The 18498-nt window shown below is 57.6% G+C and overlaps 1 protein-coding gene across 1 annotated transcript; it reads right to left on the reverse strand.

Moving 5' to 3' along the window:
- Nucleotides 1-1128: 1128 nt before the first annotated feature.
- Nucleotides 1129-17485, reverse strand: KCNH4 (potassium voltage-gated channel subfamily H member 4). Its single transcript, XM_060133499.1, has 16 exons — nucleotides 17410-17485; nucleotides 15286-15519; nucleotides 14819-14965; nucleotides 14568-14692; nucleotides 13548-13791; nucleotides 13091-13248; nucleotides 10202-10409; nucleotides 8967-9161; nucleotides 8322-8521; nucleotides 6478-6727; nucleotides 5685-5929; nucleotides 4986-5024; nucleotides 4454-4806; nucleotides 4082-4188; nucleotides 3237-3310; nucleotides 1129-1993 (listed from the first exon to the last, which is right to left on the reverse strand). The coding sequence occupies exons 1-16, from the start codon at nucleotides 17483-17485 to the stop codon at nucleotides 1598-1600; spliced, it is 3051 nt and encodes a 1016-aa protein (XP_059989482.1). The 3' UTR covers nucleotides 1129-1597.
- Between the last annotated feature and the right edge of the window lie 1013 nt (nucleotides 17486-18498).

Raw genomic sequence — 18498 nt, forward strand, 5'->3', positions numbered from 1 at the left:
GAACATGGTACCAAGTGGATTGGTTGGCACCTTTGCCCTCCTAGAGACAGCAACAGGGCCCTGGGGTACTGTGGGGGAGTGACTATTGTGTAGGTTCCTCCAACGCCCTGGGGCTATCAGACCAATCTCCAGAAACAGCCAGAGCCAGAAACTACAAAAATAAAAATTTATTTCCTATCCAAAAGTGAGCCCAGGGTGTTGGGTGGTAAAGGAGAGCTGGAGACCGGGGTTAATTTTCAAGAAGTCAGAGCCCTGAGTGAGACCATATTGGAAGGGGGAGAACAGGCGTGGCTGAGGTCTGGGGGTGCGGGAGGGGGAGGAGTGCTGCTGGGACTGTTGCAAGTTGCTGGCAGCAGAAGAGACCACTTTCAGTGTCGGCCTGCAGAGAGACAGAAACAAAGATGTTGACAGGCCCAGGCCCAGGGGTAGAAATAGACATTACTGGGCCCAAAAGGCACCCACTGGGGTAAAGGAACCTGGGAGCACACTCTAAGGCAGGGATTGCAAACTGAGATACCCATAGAGACCAGATAAAGAATTCAAATGAGGGAAGCTAGCTGGGTGTCAGGAGATGATCAAGGAATGTGGGGACTGCAAAGAAGTGGAGAGTGCAGGTCTCTTCCAAAGAGGACAGTGGCCACCCAACACCAGCTGATTATTACCAGGTGCGGCGTTGGCCCAGTGTCACCAGATCTCCCGAATTTGCTTAGAGAAGCTGGAATATCTGGATTTCTATGTGAACTCTCCTGATTTTCAGTGTGACAACTCATTCATATTTTGAAAAAAATGCTGTGAGTCAAAGAATACATATCTGGGGTCATCGGTTCATTTCCTATGTGAGCTGTGGGGTAAGGTGAGCCCCTCCAGCTTGGGCTGATGGTGGGAGGCCTAAGAAGTCTTGGGTTACTCAAATGTCAGCCAGGGGACTTCCCTGGTGGTCCAGTGGTTAGGACTGGGAGCTTTCACTGCTGAGGGCCCGGGGTTCGATCCCTGGTTGGGGAACTAAGGTCCCACAAGCCGCACGGCGCAGCAAAAAAAAAAAAAAAAAAAAGCCAGCCAGGATCTCAAACCTACCCCTCTGGAAGCAACATTGCTTTCAAAGTCTCCAGCAGAGACCTGGGGGCTGGGACAAAAGACCTCACGGTATCACTAAGCTACCTCTGCACTGGAATCTGCAATCCATCCCTCTTGCTGTAGACACCAAGATCCTGCCTGCTCTTGCCTCAGTCTTCATTTCCCAGGCTGGATCTGGGGGCTTTTCCCTTCCCCTCTCTGCTCCCCCATCTCTACCTGCCTCCAGGTCCTGGGGAGAAAGCCAGACATCTCATCTGCCCAGCTCAGTGGGCACTGCGGTCCATCTCATGCCTGTTGGGTTCCACGGCCTCAGGTGGCTCCCCTCACAGAGGAGAATAGAGGAGGGTTTGGAAAAGGCAAAGGGTCAGAAGTGACCAGGCTTTGTTAAAAAGGTCAGAGAATCCAGAGCCAACCAGACCATCTGGTGGCTGCTAACCCAAGGCAGGAGGCCAAGGGGCCCAGCCCCTCCCTGGATGGCAGGCGTCAGTGCCCACCCCAAACAGGCCTGGGCCCGTGGCCAGGGTCAGTGGAACGTGTCTGACCTGGACCGGAAGCTGTGCCTCATGAGGCTTGAGTTCGGAGGTAAGGCCTCTGGCACTGGGGAGGGTCCCAGAGGGTCAGGCTCTGAGGGGTAAGGGGACAGCATGGAGGGTCTCAGGTCGGGGGGGGCAGCCCCCATCTCTGCTGTCCCCACACTGGCTGGGCAGTGGACCTCAGCGAGGGTAGTATCCTGGAGGCCAGGCAGTGGTCTGGACAAACAGGGAGAGATGCATGGAGGCCTCTGTGGTGGGCAAGGAGGATCTGGGGGCCAAGCCGAGACTGTTGGGTGGCCTGGGGGACCCAGCCTGGCCTGTAGCAGGTCCATCATGTGTCGAAGCTCCTGGCTAAGCTGAGACACTTCCTGGTTGAGACGGGAGATCTGTTGAAAACACATCACATTGTCTCCCAGGTGCCATACAATCACCACCCTCCTAGGTGCACTCCCTTCCACAGTTTACAAAGCTCTTTCGTACCCACTCTCTGCTCATGGCCACCCTGAGAAGAAGACAGGACAGGGGTTATTTTTGTCTAGAGGTAAATACCCCAGCCTCTTTCCAAAAAGGATTTGGGACGACAGCTCTTGCTACTCCCCGCCACACACACTTTGACAAGATGTAGAAAAATGTGCTCAAAGAGGCCGCACAGCTGCAAAGTGACAGATGCAGGCTTACTCTCAGGTGATACACCACACGAGCTCAAGTGTCTATTCAGCGTTTTTCAAATTTCAGGGAGTACAGAATGAACTGAAAAGCTTGTCAAAATGCCAATCTCTGCGCCCCACCCCAGACATTCCAGATTGGGTGAAGCCCGGGAGTCTGCATTTTAACAGGTTCTCTGGGTACTGATGGACACCCAAGTTGGGGAACCACTGGTCTAGAAGAACCGCATGCGGAAGCAGGGCTGACCTTGAATCCTGCCAAACCGGGGCTAGCTCCGCCCCCAGCCTCAGGGCCCACCCCAGCCCAGGTGCGCCCCATGGGATGCCTGCTCTTTATCAGAACCCAGGGAAGGCCCCGAGCACTCCCGAGGGCTCAAGGGCTTGACCTGGCTGCTTTGTGGACGCAGCTCTGACATCCCTGAGGGGGAGGCGGAGGCACAGCCTGGGCAAACAGGATCAGGGCTCTTTCTGACCAGGATTCAGACCTGAGGGTCCAGGTTCCCTGGGGTTGAAGGCCTGCTCAGCCTCCCAGTCCTCTGCCCCACTCGTCGGGGGGAGAGGGCCGGAAAGGACTGGAGCATGTAACTTAGTGGGGGGAGGGTCCCTGCAGGAGCAAATCCCATGGCGGTGGAGGGAGGAGAGGCCCTCTTTTCTGGCTGGACCACCTGAGCCAGTTGGAGGGATGGAAGTAGCTGTCCCTGAGTACTTACGGTGTGCCAGGGACTGGGCCAGGCATGTATGCGCCCTCATCTCATCCTCACAACAACTCTGGGAAGAACGTATTGATTTCCCCATTTTCAGATGAGGAAGTTGAAGTTCAGAGTGATTGTGGGACTTGCCCAAGGTCTCCCAGCTAGTGTGAATATCCAAATTCAGGACTCTGGCTCCAAACCCTTTGAAATGCTCCTATACTAAGCACATCTCTGATCCCAAGGTTGGAGGGGAGGGGCCAGCCCCAACCCACCTCCTGGTTCAGCCTGCAGACCTTTTCCTTCACCTCCTCGGCCTCAGTGGCCACTTCCCGGCTGGGCATGGTCCCTGCAGACGGAGTGGGGAGAAGGGATGCTGGGTGAGTACAGGGAGCTCAAGTCTACAGCCTGGGCTGGGCCCTTCACTGGGCAGGCAGAGGGCAAGGGGAGAGGACGTTCTGGGGTCAGGATGCTGGGAAACCCAAGCTCTTCAGGATGGTTTCGTGGCCCTATCACTTCCCCAGCCCCTCCCCACTCCACCCCATGGAGAAGCATGGAGCTTCTCTTTGCTATCTGTTTTGTTTTGTTTTTTTTTTTAGGCCGCACCATGTGGCATGCCCCCTGCATTGGGATCTTAGTTCCCTGACCAGGGATCGAACCCGTGCCCCCTGCATTGGGAGCGCGGAGTCTTAACCACTGGACTGCCAGGGAAGTCCCTTCTCTTCGGTATCTGAACACAACTGCTCTTCTGGTCATACCTCTATACCTTTCACCAACCGCCTTGCTCCACCCCTCAAACTCCTGCCCACCCTTTAAGACCCACCTCTAGTGTCCCCTCCTCTAGGAGGCAGGGTTAGAGGCTCCCTCCTCTCCTACCTCAGAGTCCTGTTCTTTGTCTCAGTCACGGCACTTAGCACCCTGTTCTGGAATCGTTTATCTGAGTACACAGGTGTCTCCCCCACTAGACTGGAAGCTCGCTAGGAGTGTGGACCAGGTCTGGGTCATCTGCGTGTTCCTAGCACAGCACCTGGCAGCTGGTAAGCCCTTACTACATGTGGGATGGATGGATGGACGGCCGATGAATGGGTGACGTGAGTTGAAGTCCACTGCTGGCCCTTACCTGTAGGAGGGGCCTGTGAGTGAGCCCTAGGGTGCTCAGGCCTCCTGCTGAACCGGAACGTAGGGGCCTCTGCTGTGCTGCCAGAGTCCTCAATGCCATCCACTATCCTGGGACGGAGGCAGTGGTCATCAGTCCCACAGGGAGAGGGTAAGGGCCAGAGCACAGCAGGCAGAGGGTGAAAGGGGCTGCGGTGCCAGGGAGCTGGGGAGGAGCAGCCGTCAAAGACGAGTGGGGTTGCAAGCTGCGGTGGATCAGGTAGGGCAGGGTGGGCACATGGGGAGGAGCACTGGTCAGAATGCTGGGGACGGAGCCCAGAGAAGGTTCTGGAAGCCAGCAGGGGTATAGGGAAGGCAGGGGAGGCTGGCGTCTCACCGGGGACTGAGGTCCGGAGGTCCAAAGGTTCCCAGTGGGGGAATGAGAAGCTGGGGGGGCTTCCAGGCAGCAGAGCCCCTGGGGAGGCCATGAGGGGAGGGGCTGTGGCCCCGGCCAGCCAGGGCAGGGGAAGGGGTCGGGGACAAGGAAGGAGAGGAGACAAGGGCTGAGAATGGGGGCAGCTCCTCCCCCAAAAGGCTGACCAGGGAGCCCCGGGGCCGTGCTGGGCTGAGGTTGGGCAGCAGGAGGGCCCGCCGGGGCCTGGGACCACCTCCAGGCTCGGCCCCAGCCTCAGCCTCTGTGACGGATGGCTGGGTCTTGTCTGAGAAGGAGCCCAGGCTTTCCGAGCGGGTCTGTGGGCAGAGGGGGCAGCTGATGTCACAGGGCAGTGACCAACAGGCGCCTTCAGTAAGCAACAGCCTTCACTGGCGGTTGCCGCTCTCCATCCCCTCTCCCTTCACCCTGGAGCACAGCAGCCAAGGAAAGGTGCCCCCCACTCCCGTCTTCTCCCATGCAAGGAAGGGTGCGTTACCTGGGAGAGGCGAGGGGATCTGGAGAAGCGGCAGAGGCCCTGCAGGAACACGGGGGGTGGGGGGGGCGGGGTTCAGGCTGACTCACACCTCCCGGCTCCCCCGGTGCACCACCTCCTAGTCTCACCCATCAGTGTCGTGGGGTTTGAGAATGTGGGGCCTTTTTGTGGAATTGAGTCAGAGATACCCCCAACTCTGACTCAGAGAAATCCTGAGTGGCAACATAAGTCTGAAAAGCAGTAAAAGACCAAGGTCTAAGGTGTAAACTACAGACTTGGCCCAGAGCCTAAACCAAAACGGGCCCAGGAAACATTTGGTGAGTGGAGAAGAGGAAGCCCCAGGGGATGAGGCCCAGTCCAGAGAGGGAGGGAACTGATGGAGGAGAAGCACACGAAGTGGGGGGGTGGGTCCTTTGAGGAGTCTGGAGTGAGGCGGAAGCGGGGCCAACAGGAGATGGGTCAGTAGAGTTGGAAGTACACGTGGTGAGCCATGGTCCATGGGGTTGGATAATGGCCAGTGGAGTAGGGTCAGTGGGTTGGAAGATGTTAAGCATGGAAGGGGCAATGGAAGGGGGTGGCTGGAGTTGAGAGGTGATGTTTTCAGGGTGGAAGGAATTCGTGAGGCTTTCTCTGGGGCTGGGGGGTGGTCTACTTTGAAGGAGGCGACCTCAGAGAGGAGGAGGCCATAGGGAGTCTACATACATTGGTGTCAGAGCCCTGGCGCAGGTTGAAGGTGAGGTCCCGGCGCAGGCCAGCCCTGAAGGCAGCCCCGTACTCAGGATAGAGCCTCAGGACTTCAGCCAGCCCTCGGCTGCTCAGTTGCTGCAGGCCACAGTAGGTCAGTGCCTTCACGTCGGCGCTGGTCTTCAGCACGCAGCTTGGAGCTGTGCCTGACCCAGGCTCCTGCCCTGGCTCAGGGATGTCTGCCCCAATCAGGTCTCCTTTTCCTGTGGGTAAGAGATGCGGACAGACAGCTGGGGCAGAGAGACCAAGAGGATATTAGTGGTAATGAGGGATGGTCAGTGTGTTTGAAGGATGGCTGAAGCGGGGTCAATCGATGAGATTGGTGGAAATAATGGAGTCGGCAGAAGGTCAGTGGAGAATGACTGGTGAAGTTGGGAGACAGTCAATTGGGGATGTCAGTAAAGCTGGAGAAATGATCGATGGAATTGGATGATCAATAAAGCATGGCCAGAAGGGTCAGTTAAAGGGTAGAAGTCAATGGAGTCAAGGGCCGATGGAAAAGGGTCAGTGGAATTGGAGATGGTGCAATGGGAAAGGATCAGTTGACTTGGGGGACAGTCACTGGGGAAGGGTTGATGGGTTCAGGGATGGCCACTGGGAGTAGGGGAGAGCCCAAGGGGTATGGTCTAAAGGGGATGGTGGTAGGATGCGGGGACCAAGAGAGAGTACCCAGTCCCTAGATTCCTGGCTACTCCCAAGGCCTCTGTGGGAAGGTTTTGGGGTAGGTAGAGGGTGGTGGTGGGATCCTCACCCAGGATGGCCAGCACCATGTTGTCCCGGAGCACCTCCAGTGAGCCGGAGCAGACATAGTAGTGCGCCTGCAGGGCATCCCCGCGGCGCAACAGGTACTCGCCCGGAGCGCAGAACGAGGTCTTGATGTGCAGGGAGAGGGCCCGCAGGCAGCCCCTGCTCGCTGCTCCGAACAGCGGCAGCTGCAGGATGTCCCGATTCAGGTGCATAGCAATGTCAGCTCTCAGCTCGTCTGGGAAGTCACGCAGTAACTGCATAAGGGGCATAAGTCATTCTGGCCATCCCCCTGAAGCTGCTACTTGAGCTCTACAGATATGCTGAGCTGTCTCCAAGGACAGAGCTCAAGTTACCCATTTCTGACCTTTAGGAAGACTTCTGTGTGTCTCACCTCAATTTGACTTGTGTGTGGACCTCCCAACCCAAGTCCTGGGGCAGAGACTAGGTCTTCTCCTGTCTGTCCACTGCTCACAGCTACACACACTGGTCACTCACACATCCTGGTTACTCAACCCCATGTATGCAAGGACCATCCCTGGTGGGTCAGCCTTCAACTGGAAGTCAGGAGACTAGAAATCAGCGCTGCATAAATCCCTGTGGACTTTGGGCAATCCATTTCCTCTCTCTGGGCCTCAGTATCCCCATCTGTAAAACGCAGGGTTACACTAGACCTTGAATTTTACCAATGACCTCCCAGGAGCCAAACTTAACGTTCATGGTTTGGTTCCATCCTCGTCTTATGGAGCCCCTCGGCCACCCTGGCTTGCTTACCTCTCCCTCTTGTCCCCCTTTCTTCCCCAGGCTCCTCTTCCTCAGCAGTCTTCTCACTGTCCACATTCTCCCTGCATCATGGCAACCAGCCAGGATTTCTACCTCCCCGTGAGCCCGGAGCCCTATCTCTGGGTCCAGACCTGTATTTTCAACTACCCACGGGGCGGCAACCTCCACCTGGATCCCCCATAGGCACCACACCCTCATCATGGCCCAACCCTGGACTCTCACTTTCACCCCTAAGTCCAATCTTCCTCCTGTAATGCCTCCATCCCACCCTTGGCCAAAACCAGAAACCTGAGAATCACTCTGAGCTCCTTTCCTGCAACCAGCGCATCACCAAGTCCCAAGGCTCCTGCTCTCAGAAATACCTCCTGGATCTGCAGGCCACTCCCCAGCCTAAAAATGTGGCAGGATAAAATCTAAATCCAAGGCCATGCATGAGCTGGGCCTGCCCGCCTCCCCAGCCTGGTCTCTTCACTCCTCTGTCCCTCACCCCTCCACAGCGCGCACACACCCTTTCCTGAAGGCTCGCTGAACTATTTTCAGTTCACCCTGCTCTTTTGCGTCAATCTTTCCAGACCTGTGTTCCTACTGCTCTTACTGCCTGGAATGGCCTTCTGGCCCCAGGCCAATTTTCTTCTTGTCCTTCACGATGTCGCCTCTTCTGTGACACCTCCCCTGCCTCCTCTAGGCCCAGACACAATGAGGGACCCACGGCACCAAGTCCCTCCAGTACAGTCCCATTCACAGCGTAACTATTTGTTTACCCATCTGCCTCCCTCACCAGACGGGTGCCTTCCCGAGGGCAAGGGCTGGGGGTAATCGTTCCGCAACCCCCTGTGTCCAGCACAGAGACTGGCCGGAAGCAGGTGCTCGAAGATGGTGGCTGAAGGGAGCATGGCATTAGCCATGTGTAGAGGAAAAGGGATGTGGATTCCGGTGGGTGCGTGCCCTTGTGAACAGCACCTCGTCTCCCTGCACCCCATTTGCCTCCATCCCAAACGCTGAGAGGCAGCGACCCCTTTCCCACTTCACCTCCGCACGCTGGGTACCACCGGGAGCCCCGCGCACTACCTCGTTGGCGTCGATGCCGCTGTTGACTGTCCACGTGGTCTGGAAGTACTCGAGCATGCGCTGCTTGAGCGGCCGGGGCAGGCGGTGCACGCGGATGAAGTCCTTGAGGTCCTTCATGCGGCTGTGGTAGAGGGAGCGGCGCGAGTACATGCGCTGGATGATGGCCGTCACGTTCCCGAACACCACTGCGTGCATCAGCGCTGCGGCGCACAGCAGTCAGTCAGGGGCGGCCACCCCTCCGGCCTCCTCCCCCCGCAACTCCCCCTGCCCTGGATGGGTCTCGGGATTCCTGGGGGAGGGGCAGGTGAACCAGTGGGCTCCTGCGTGCCTAGGTGCTGGTTTGGGGCGGGGAACAGAGGGTGGTTCTGAGAGGGGTCAGACTCGATGCTCCTCTCATGACCGCCCACTGGCCCGCCCGCCCCATCAAGTCATGAACTTGGGCTTCCCATTCCTTTTGCAAGAGACCCTCCTGTTTGTGGCATCCCCCCAGGGCCAGCACGTAGCAAGTGCTGAGCAAACACCTATGAATAAATGCACGAGTGTCTGGTCGTGGGTGGACACCTTGCCTTCCCTGGGCCTCAGTTTCCCCACCCACACGCTGGGCTTAGCAGGGCCACCCCGGGGGCTTGGCAGGCCCGGCCTCACCGCCTATGAGCATCGCGCAGATGGAGAAGATCTTCTCGGCGTCAGTGTTGGCGCACACGTTGCCGAAGCCCACGCTCGTGAGGCTGCTCAGCGTGAAGTAGAGCGCAGCGATGTAGGCGCTGCGCCGAGACGGGCCACCCGCAGAGCCGTTGACATAGGGCACCTCCAGCCGCTTGCCCAGCTCGTGCAACCAGCCTAGGGGGTGGAGGGATGCAAGGAGCCCCGGCTGCGCGAGCAGGGGAGGGTGGGGTTTCCTTGAACTGCCTTCACTTGACCTTGGTCAAGTATTTACAGAGGCGAGGGGAGGTTTGCACAAGAAATGCGAGGAGCAGCCCGTGCCCCGGCCACCCCACGGTGAAGTGGTTACCGTTGCAGTTTAAGGCTACCAACTCCCTACACGGCTGACTGTTTAGGGGCCCCTTCCAGTCCCTAATAGTTTATTAAGTGCTTCCTGTGTCCCAGGGTGCTGGGACTTGACCCAAACACGCTCCCTGCACTGGTGGAACTTACAGTCTGGAGGGGAAAGACATGAAATAAATCATTACAGGTGGAAAGCAGCTACTAAAAAGGAAGTATGTCTTCGGGAATCATAATGGGTTAGGGAGAGCCAACCCAGTTTGGTGGGGGTATGGTTCCTGAAGGACTCCCTTAAGATAGAGCATTTTAGTTGAGACCCCAAGGATAGAAAAGTGGCTTAGGAAGAAGGGAGGGAAGACAAAAGAGAGGATGCCAGAGAGGAAAACACGTTCAAGGCCCAAAGTGAGAAAGCAGTACATCCTGGGTGCTGGAGGGAGGCCAGGGCGGCAGCAGCAGAGGGGGCCTCGGAGGAAGGGAAGTCAGGTAGGGGTAGAGAGGGCTGCAGGCCCATGTAGCGTGTGGACTGAGTGTGGACTTTACTTTGAGGGCAGTGGGGAGCCACCAGATGAGTCCTGTCAGGGGTACTTAGCCTCTGCCCAGAACACCTCCCCACCTTCAGAGTGCTTCCCATACTGTATTTTGATTGCCTGTCACTGGTCTTGCACCCCTGCTATGCTGTCAGTCCCCACAAGGCAGAGCCCATGGCTTCAAATCAGTATTCCCAAGCCTGATCCGGCAAGGAGCTCATGCATGTTTATCGGATGAGTGGAGGAATGTGGAGTAGGGGTGGGGATCCTGGTGGACGTGTCAGCTTGGGGGCCTGTGTGGACAGGGAAGGTGGATGGGTGGTCAGTGAAAGCCTGGGGTCAATGGCTCACCGATGTCCCAGAGCAGCGGGTCGTTGGCCTCCATCTCCCGGCGCCCGACGACATACCAGACGCAGGCCATCCAGTGGGCAAGGAGCGCAAAGATGGACATGAGCAGCGTGAGAACCACGGCACTGCACTGCGAGTACCGCTCCAGCTTCTGCAGCAGCCGTAGCAGCCGCAGCAGCCGCACTGTCTTCAACAGGTGCACCAGCGACGTCTGCGGGAGCGAGTGCAGTGGGGGAGACTGTCAGCCGGCCCCCCACGTCCCTTGCCAGCGCCTTGCCACCAGATGCCCCGGAGCTAGGGGAAGCTGCCCCAGGAAAAGTATCCCTGCTGTGCTGAGAAGGTGACCAGGAAATGCAGGGGGGAGAGGGTAACACTGAAACTAATAATGGCTAACAGTAAGTATTACGTGTGTCAGGCACTGGGCTAAGTATTTGTAATCCTCATTAAAAAAGTATGCCTTCAGTCCAATTATCATCATCATTCCCAGATTGCAGAGGAGTAAACTAAGGCTCAGAGAGGCTACCACTTACTTGCTCAAGGTCACAGATCAAGGAAATGATGGCGCTGAGACTCAAATCTGAGATGACACCAAAGTCCGTTTTGTGCTCTACTGCCTCTTAGCACCTCAGCTGGTGAAAGGGCAAGTCTGGGTCAGAAGCGGGGCAACAGACGGAAAGATCTCTGGCCCGTGCTCAAAGTCCCCAGTGTCCTAGGTACAATCAGCTGTGGACAGGGGAAGGTTTAGGGACCTCGCCCCTTGTGGGTCAGCTGCAGATGAGAGGGTCACACCGAAATGTTGAGGGAAGGAGAGCAGGGATGAGGGTGCTTGGGCTGTGAGGTCTCAGGCCCTGTGGGGTTCAGTGAGGGTTGATGGAGCTAGTGGCACCTGGCAAGGTCCTGTAAACGTTAGCTAACGTTCCCACTCTGCTTTCGTTGTGCTTTGATTAGCCTTCCAGTCTTAGATGATGAGCAGGTGGGGGCTTATCTTCTTGCTACTCTGGGTGGGGCAGCTTGGGGGCTAGGGCTGGGGGCTCTGGGGCAGCGTCTGGGGATCTCGGTATGAAGGCCCTTCACTGTCCTTTCAGGGGCCTCCAGGAGCATCCCCCATAGCCCTGGCCCTACACAGCTCCTGAGTCACTGCCTGCCATTTTCTCTAATTTTAGGCAAGGGAGTTGGAGAGGAGGTGGCTTTGATTCCCCCACATGGACCCTCTCCAGGGCTTAATGCCTGCCCCCAGCTTCCAGAGCTCCTGACTCCAACCTTGAGTTCTTCAAGGCTTCCCTTTGTCACCTGCCCCTGGGCCCCGCTCCCTTGGGGCCCTCCTCTCATTCTCCTTGGACCAGAATGTCTCAGGCCTGGCTCCTTCAAGTCCACAGCTCTGCCGGTGCCTACTTCTCCTCCGTCTTTGCTCGGCCTCGCTCCAGCCCCACATTGCTCCTCCTCTCCCCTCATGCCAGGCCATCCGCTCAGGTACCCTGGTTTCCCGGGAAGCAGGGTAGCACGCTGGAAAGAATACCAGACCAGGAGTCTAGAGACCTGGTTCCAGTCTCCTGCCTGCCACTGCTAGCTGTGTGACCTTCAACAAGCCACTCAACCTCTCTGAGCCTCTGCATCTGCCTCTGAGAAAGAGAGATATAAGAATCGGCCCTGAAGGGTTACTGTGAGCTTCATATGTGATGATGTGTGGAAGAACTTAGTAAACTGTAAAGTGGTCCTGAAAGTACCAGAGGAGGGGGAACTGCCTGGTGGGCACAAAACCCGGGGGGCCGGGGGTGCACTCAGGGGAGGGGTGGGGAACCCTGCTTGGAATGGCTGGAGCCTCAGGGCAGACACACCCACATGCACGTGTGTGGGAGCGTGCACACACGTGTACACAGCCAGGAGAAGAGGCCCACAGCCCGTTGGCGGCTGGTTAAATCCGGCTGCGTGTAGGTGGCTTCCCGCTATAGCTGAGGGTGGCAGGGAGAGGAGCACACAGGGAAACTGCTCCCCACCTCCCCACTCAGCAACCAAGGGGGTCTGGGGACACAGGGTGGGACTCCCTCTCCCTGGGCCAGAGAAGACCTAGTATCTGCCAGCTAGGTTCAGAGCTGACCGCCTAGGGCGCCTCCAGGCAGTCCCCGGGGAGCTGGGAGGATGAAGGTCCTGGGACTCTCCGCCTCCAAATCCACTCCGCAGCCTCTACCTCCCTGTCCTGGCTTACTATGCTCCCCCCAGATGCTCCCTCTTCTTGTCTCCTGCCAGTCAGGTCCTAGTCTGTCTAAGGTCTAGCTCTGCTCTCACCTCCTCCCACAGGAACCCTTCCCAGACCACCCTAGCCTCTGCCCAACTGCCATGCTTTGGCTTCCTAGGCACTGGCCAGATTTCAGATCATTTTTGCGGGAGCCCACGTTCCAGCCTGGAACTCCAAGGTCGGCTAGCTCCGTGCCCAGCCCCCACGCAGCAATACCTTGGTCCCATCTTGCACTCCATTCAGCTCTTCTGTTCCTGCTGTTCCCACCAGCTTAGCTACCGAGAGGCTGAATTCTTACCACTTTTCTCCACAGTGACCATGCCACACACAGTGCTTTGCAGACAGCTAAATGCTCATCCTTTGTTTGTTAAATAGAAATGTGAAAAGTGCCACTCATTTGGCTTCAGACCAATGCCGCCTTGGTAGCCCTACTTAGCTTTTCATTTGTCACAGCTTCCCTCAGAGATTGTGAGCTGAGCTCCCCAAGAGCACAGACCCTCTCGGACCCTTCTCAGCTTCCAGCGCTGGGCTCTGCCCATCACAGATGCCTGACAAATATTCGCAGATGACTGAGTCTGGGACTGAGGTGGGTCCCTTAATGGGAGATGCTGTGCTGAAGTTGGGCAGCTAGGCTGCAAGGTGGGACAGGGAACACTTACCACGGTGATGTTGAAGACGTAAAGCAGGTCAAAAGGCAGAGCAGCAATGAGGTCAACAAAGAACCAGGTGGCCAGATAGTGGAGGCCAATAGAACGAGGAGCAGAGATCACTTGGCCGGACTGGGACACATAGGTGGTGCGGAAGTTCAGGATGATATCTGGGGGTGCAAGAGGCTGTTACTAGGGGGCCTTGGCCAAGGGCAAGAGACTCAGAATGGAGGTGGACGCAGGAATGGGGAAGATGCATTGGGCTTCAGGCTGGTCCTTAGGGAGGAGAGGTCTAGAGGCTGAAGTCTCCAGGGGTCAGGGGTCAGGGCTCACGGACCATGAGGACTAAAAGACCCAGAAATGGGTAGGCTCTGACTGCCTGGGTCCTGCAGGCCCAGGATGGAGTGAGGCTTGGATGAGTGGGTCCCTCCAGCCCATCAGCCAGGGTACGTGGGGCAGAGCATCTAACCGAGGATGAAGAGCATCTCCACGGCGATGTCGCTGACAAGGGTGTGTCGGGAAGTGATGGGGGTGTCGTCATCATCCGAGAAGCAGACATTGTAGGGGACGGTGACCGCAACGTAGAAGGTGGCGAGGAGGATGAGGCCGTCCCAGATGGCCTTGGGCACGCTGTAGTGGAGGAGGAGGCAGCGGGACCCCCCCACGGAGGCCACCTTGTATTCGGGCACTGATGGCTTTGGCTCAAACACGTTCTAAGGGGAGAGGGGTGGCGGTTGGGGACACTCGGGGGAAAGAGGAGCCAAGGTTGGGGGGAGGGAGAGGTAAGGAGTGGGGAAGGGGAGAGTGGGCACTGCAGGTGTGACCACGAGAGGAGCTAGAACGTGCAGGAGAGGGGGTCGGGGCTGGCACCTGACACCTCCTTCCTCTGCCAACTTACTGCTCAGGCCCCCTTTTGAATCAATCATGTTTTTTGTGGGGGTAGGTATTTCTAAGGCTTGACCTTCACCTTGCTTGAGAAGGTGATTATGACAAATCAGGCACAAGCCCTGGCTTGAGAGGTCACTAGCTTCTCCTTCAAGTTCCTCTTGGGTTCTAGGGGTGCAGTGGAGGATGAGTATACCCCAGGGATGAGGGGAGGATGGCATGGTGCACCCCACTCGCTGTAGCCATAACACACTGCACAGATGGTTGGAGACCCGTGGCTTCATCAGGGTCCTAGGAGTGGTACACAGGGCTAGATGCCAGGCCCCCAGTGGGGGCTTTCTCCCTGGAACCACAGATAGTGATTTCGTGCCCCCCTTGTGACATCATCAGAGCAGGGTATTGGCAATCACAAGGAAGCAAGGGAGATGGGGATGGAAGGAGATGTGGGGGAACATGGGATAGAGCAGAGAACCGTACATGAGAAATGGACGGACAGAGGAAAAAGCCTCTGGAGAGAGATCAAACAGACAGAGAAACAGGGACACAGTAACAAGGGTGCCTCAGAAACACGGCTGGAAGATGCTGGGGTGGAGATAGGACTCACATTGGTTTTCATGCCTCCCTGGCCCCGGCGGCCAAAGTGGCCGGTCAGTCGGTGTAGGACAGTATGGCTCTGCCTCCTGGTGGATCGAAGTCTCGAGCTGGCTCCCCTCCTACCAAGGGACTTTTCTGTTGGGAAGAAGGGTACGGAGATAAGTGGGGGCGCATCCCATGAGGCTGAGTAGGGAGAGGTCTTCTGTGACCCTGGGCAAGGACTTCTGATCATTCATGCCTTCTCCCCAGACTTGCAGTTACCATGATTACTGTCTCTGTGGCCTCCTGGGGGGCCAAGTCCTGGGCCTCCACTCTGAGTGATGTCCTTGAAGGAAAAGAGGAAAAGTACAACCTCCCCCATCTCATTCTTGATGGGCATCATGTCCAGGAGGCACCAAAAAGCTGAGCCTGTAGGTGTGGAGAGACGGAGGAAGAGGGTGAGCAGCCCATGGCATCTCTTTCTCTCTCATCCCCCTTGGTTCCTGGGCATAGTCAAAGGGCTTGGCCAAGGTTTAGTGCTGGAAAGAAGCCCAGAGATTATGTCAGCTATCTCCTTCACCTTCCTGATGGGAGAACCACGGCCCAGAGAGGGTCGGGGATGCACTCAGTGTCACACAGTCAGCTTGTGGCAGTGTGGGGACCAGCACCCAGGCTTCCACTGTGCCAAGTGGACTCTGGCTAAGGCCTGTGGTCTGGGCAGGACTGCAGGGCAGGCTAGGCCCCCTCACCATCCTTTCGGTAGAAGCAGATTTCAGCCCGGTGCTCCTGATGGCCCTCCAGGGCCTTGTGCAGCCTCTGCAGGGCTGGCTCACTGGTCTCTGGACCGTAGAGGAAACGGCAGTTGCAGGTTTTCTGCATGACCTCAGTGCGGCCGTAGCCTGTGAGCTCACAGAAGCCGTCGGAGCAGTAGACAATGGGAAAGCCCCGTGGGCCCTGTGTGTTGGCCAGCAGGAAGTTGCCGTCTGTGGGAAGAAGAGGTCAAGGTCAGGTCAAGGCCAGAAGGAGAGCTCAGCTTCCAGGTGGGCCATACCTCCCCCAAGCTGTGGTCAGAGATCCCAGAGCTAGAAACTTCCCAGGCTCCCCTGTGATTCCTGGATCCCCTTTGGGATATTCTGAAATGAGAGTAAGAAGAGATAGAGCAAAAGGACAAGGACTTAAGGGTGGGAGGATTGGGAGAGGGGCTACTAGGGGGTTGGAAAAGGAACCCCGAGAAGTCATGAGGTTCATCCTCCTGCCTTCAAGCTGGTGAGCTGTTACTGTAGGAGGCAGCACAGCATGGTAAGGGCATGGGCTCCAGCACCCACCTCTGCCACTTACTGACTGTGTAACCTTGGGCAAGTTAATGAACTCTTCTGTGACTCAGCTTCCTTATGTGAAAAGTGGGGTATAATATATCTTCCTTGCATGGTTGGTGTGAGAGTTACATGAGTTACCTGGGAAGAACAAGTCCTGGCACACAGTAAGTGTTACACTGAGAAGGTGAAATGATGCCCCACATTCGCCCAGCTTTCAAAGCACATCCATAGCCACTGTCCTATCACCCTATTAGAGAGTGAACAGGGCAGAGATTCTGGTGAGATCATGCCCATTTTATTGATAGGAGACGCAAAGGCAGAGTTATCCAAACTCACAAACCTCCTTTGTTGGGGGAAAAAGACAGTGATGAGTAGCATCCTTATTCCCTGCCTTTCAGGAAAGGTCCTCTTTTTAGCATCCCTTAGCTAATTTCAGAGGGTCTGTCCCAGTGCTCAAAGTCTGACAGGCTTGAGCAATGAAGGTGTGGTTTCAGCAACCCCAGCAACAGAACCTGAGCTGGCTCCCTCCAGCTCCAATGGGCGGGAGGCCTCAGGGGGGCTCTGTGGGCCATCTAGGGACAGTCTCAGCTGAGGGAAGGGATCTGAGACACAACCAGTCCTGGGGCGCTAGGAGGGCTGAGTGTCTGGGGGTGGAGCGACTGATGGGGATACTGCAGAAGCCTGGGAGGCGCTGGGCCCTGGGCAAGCAGCCTCCTTCTTCCATCCCAGGCCCGTTGCCTGGGTGATGGGCGCTATGGAAACAAGGGAGGTGTGTGTGGGGGCGGGGTGGGGAGGCGGGTAGGGCCCCGGCGGCTCGGTTTCCGCCCTCAGGTACCGCTCCCCCCACCTGCCAGATCCCAGCCAGGGTGTCCCAAGGGGGGCAAGGGGAGATCTCTCAGTACCAAAGTAGGAAAAGGGAACGGCGGGAGAAGAGGCGGGTAAGGAGGATTGTGGCTGTCCAAGGTGCTGAACCTGGAACCCAAGCTGGGATGGGGGTGTAGGCAGTTCCCTGTGTCACACAGACCACCCCCCTCTTCCTGCCTCACCTCCCTCAGACACAGAAGCTCTACGGCTCGGGGGCGCGTGACCTCAATCCAAGCTAGGTCCTGCCGAAGTCTGATCTTTTCTCTCTCTCTTTTTTCTTCTGAGGGAAGTGGATGCTGGAGTCGTCTGGGAGTAGACCCCAGAGCGTCTGCCCATTTCGTCCCACCTCCGCGTCTTGGATACCCCCTCACACGCCTCCAGCAGCGCTCAGCCCGAGAGTGGGCGGCTCCCAAGGACTCTTCTCCGCTTTGCCGCACAAAGAGCCTTTCCTGCTTCCAGTCACACAACCCCAACCTTGGCCCCCCACACACTCTTGGTCCTCGCCCGCCTCCCCTCCCAGGGCGCCCCCAGCCCTGTTCCTTTACCGCGGCTTAGCTCTGGGAGTTCCTAGACCCTCAACTCCACTCTCTCTCCTCCCCTCGGGTCTCTCTCACCATATCCAGGAGACCCGCAGCGCCGAAGGAGACTTAACCCCTAGCTCGAACCCCCAGCCTCAGCCTCCGGCCCACTCACGCGTGCGGTCGAAGCGGGTGGCGATGGTGTCCAGGAAGGTGTTCTGCGGGGCCAGTAACCCCTTCATGACCGGCATGGCCTCGGGGCGCGGGCTCGAGGCGCGGCGCCGGGGGGCGTTCAGCGCGGCCGGGCCGGAGGGGGCGCGCTGCCGGCGAGGCCGGGGCGCCCCATGCGCCCGCCTGCCTCCTCCCCTCCCTCTCGGCGCCGCCGCCGCCTCTCTGCTCCGAATCCAGCAGCTCTCCGCTCTTCTCGGCGCCGCCTCGGTCCCCCCCACCTCCCGACGGGCCAGGTTCTTTCCCTCGGGCTCGGCCCGCGCCCGCCACGTGGCCCCGCACAGGGAGGGGCCACCAGAGGCACCCTCACCCCTCTCTGCTGCTCTCCTCCCGGTGGGGAGCGGCCCACGCGTGTCTCTCCCTCAGAGAATTCGGGACACGCCCACCCGGAGCCAAGGCTCCAAGCGGTGGGGCAGGGCTTGAATGACAGACACGCCCACCTTCCAGGGTGGCCACGCCCCCACGCGTGTTTCCCTGGCTGCTCCTTGTGTCTCCGCCCCTCGGGCTTCCCCGCGCGCCGCCCACCCTGGGAATCTTGTCTGGTTCACAGCGTCGCCTGCTGGAGTTGGTATATTTCACAGCACCCCCAGCTCCCTGAGCTCCAGTGTGAGACAGCAAGTGTTAAAGAGGCTAGTTTTGCCGGTGGAGGATCGATGGGAAGGCAGGAAACTCAAATTCTAGAACGCACTACTTAACCCTCACCTGTGCCTCAGTCTGCGTAGGGCACCCTGGCGAGCTCTGCCTCTAAGCTCAGCAGTGTGGATGAAAAGAGCTTTGGAGTCCACTGGGTAGAAATCCCAGCTCTGCCACTTACTGTGTGACTTTGCCTCTCCCTATCAGCTGTAAAATGCAGCTAATAATTTTTACCTCGTATGGTTGTGAGAATTTAATAGCATAATGCATACCTTTGGCACGCAATGTGTTGGTGAGCAATTGTCTCCCTATTCTCCCTCTTCCTATCATCCTGATTTAACCCTCCTTCTCTCTGCTACCATTTAGGTGGAAGAGAGGCCGGAAGCAAGTTTGGGGCTGAGAA

The sequence above is a fragment of the Lagenorhynchus albirostris genome, chromosome 20, assembly GCF_949774975.1.
Source record: "Lagenorhynchus albirostris chromosome 20, mLagAlb1.1, whole genome shotgun sequence".
Taxonomy (NCBI): domain Eukaryota; kingdom Metazoa; phylum Chordata; class Mammalia; order Artiodactyla; family Delphinidae; genus Lagenorhynchus; species Lagenorhynchus albirostris.

Coding starts and splice junctions, on each gene's coding strand:
- KCNH4 (XM_060133499.1), bottom strand. CDS start 17,485: ATGCCGGTCATGAAGGGGTTACTGGCCCCGCAGAACACCTTCCTGGAC. Junction 15,520..17,409: donor CACCCGCTTCGACCGCACGC/GTGAGTGGGCCG, acceptor TTCTTCCCACAG/ACGGCAACTTCCTGCTGGCC. Junction 4,189..4,453: donor CCTCCGGACCTCAGTCCCCG/GTGAGACGCCAG, acceptor CCTCCGTCCCAG/GATAGTGGATGGCATTGAGG.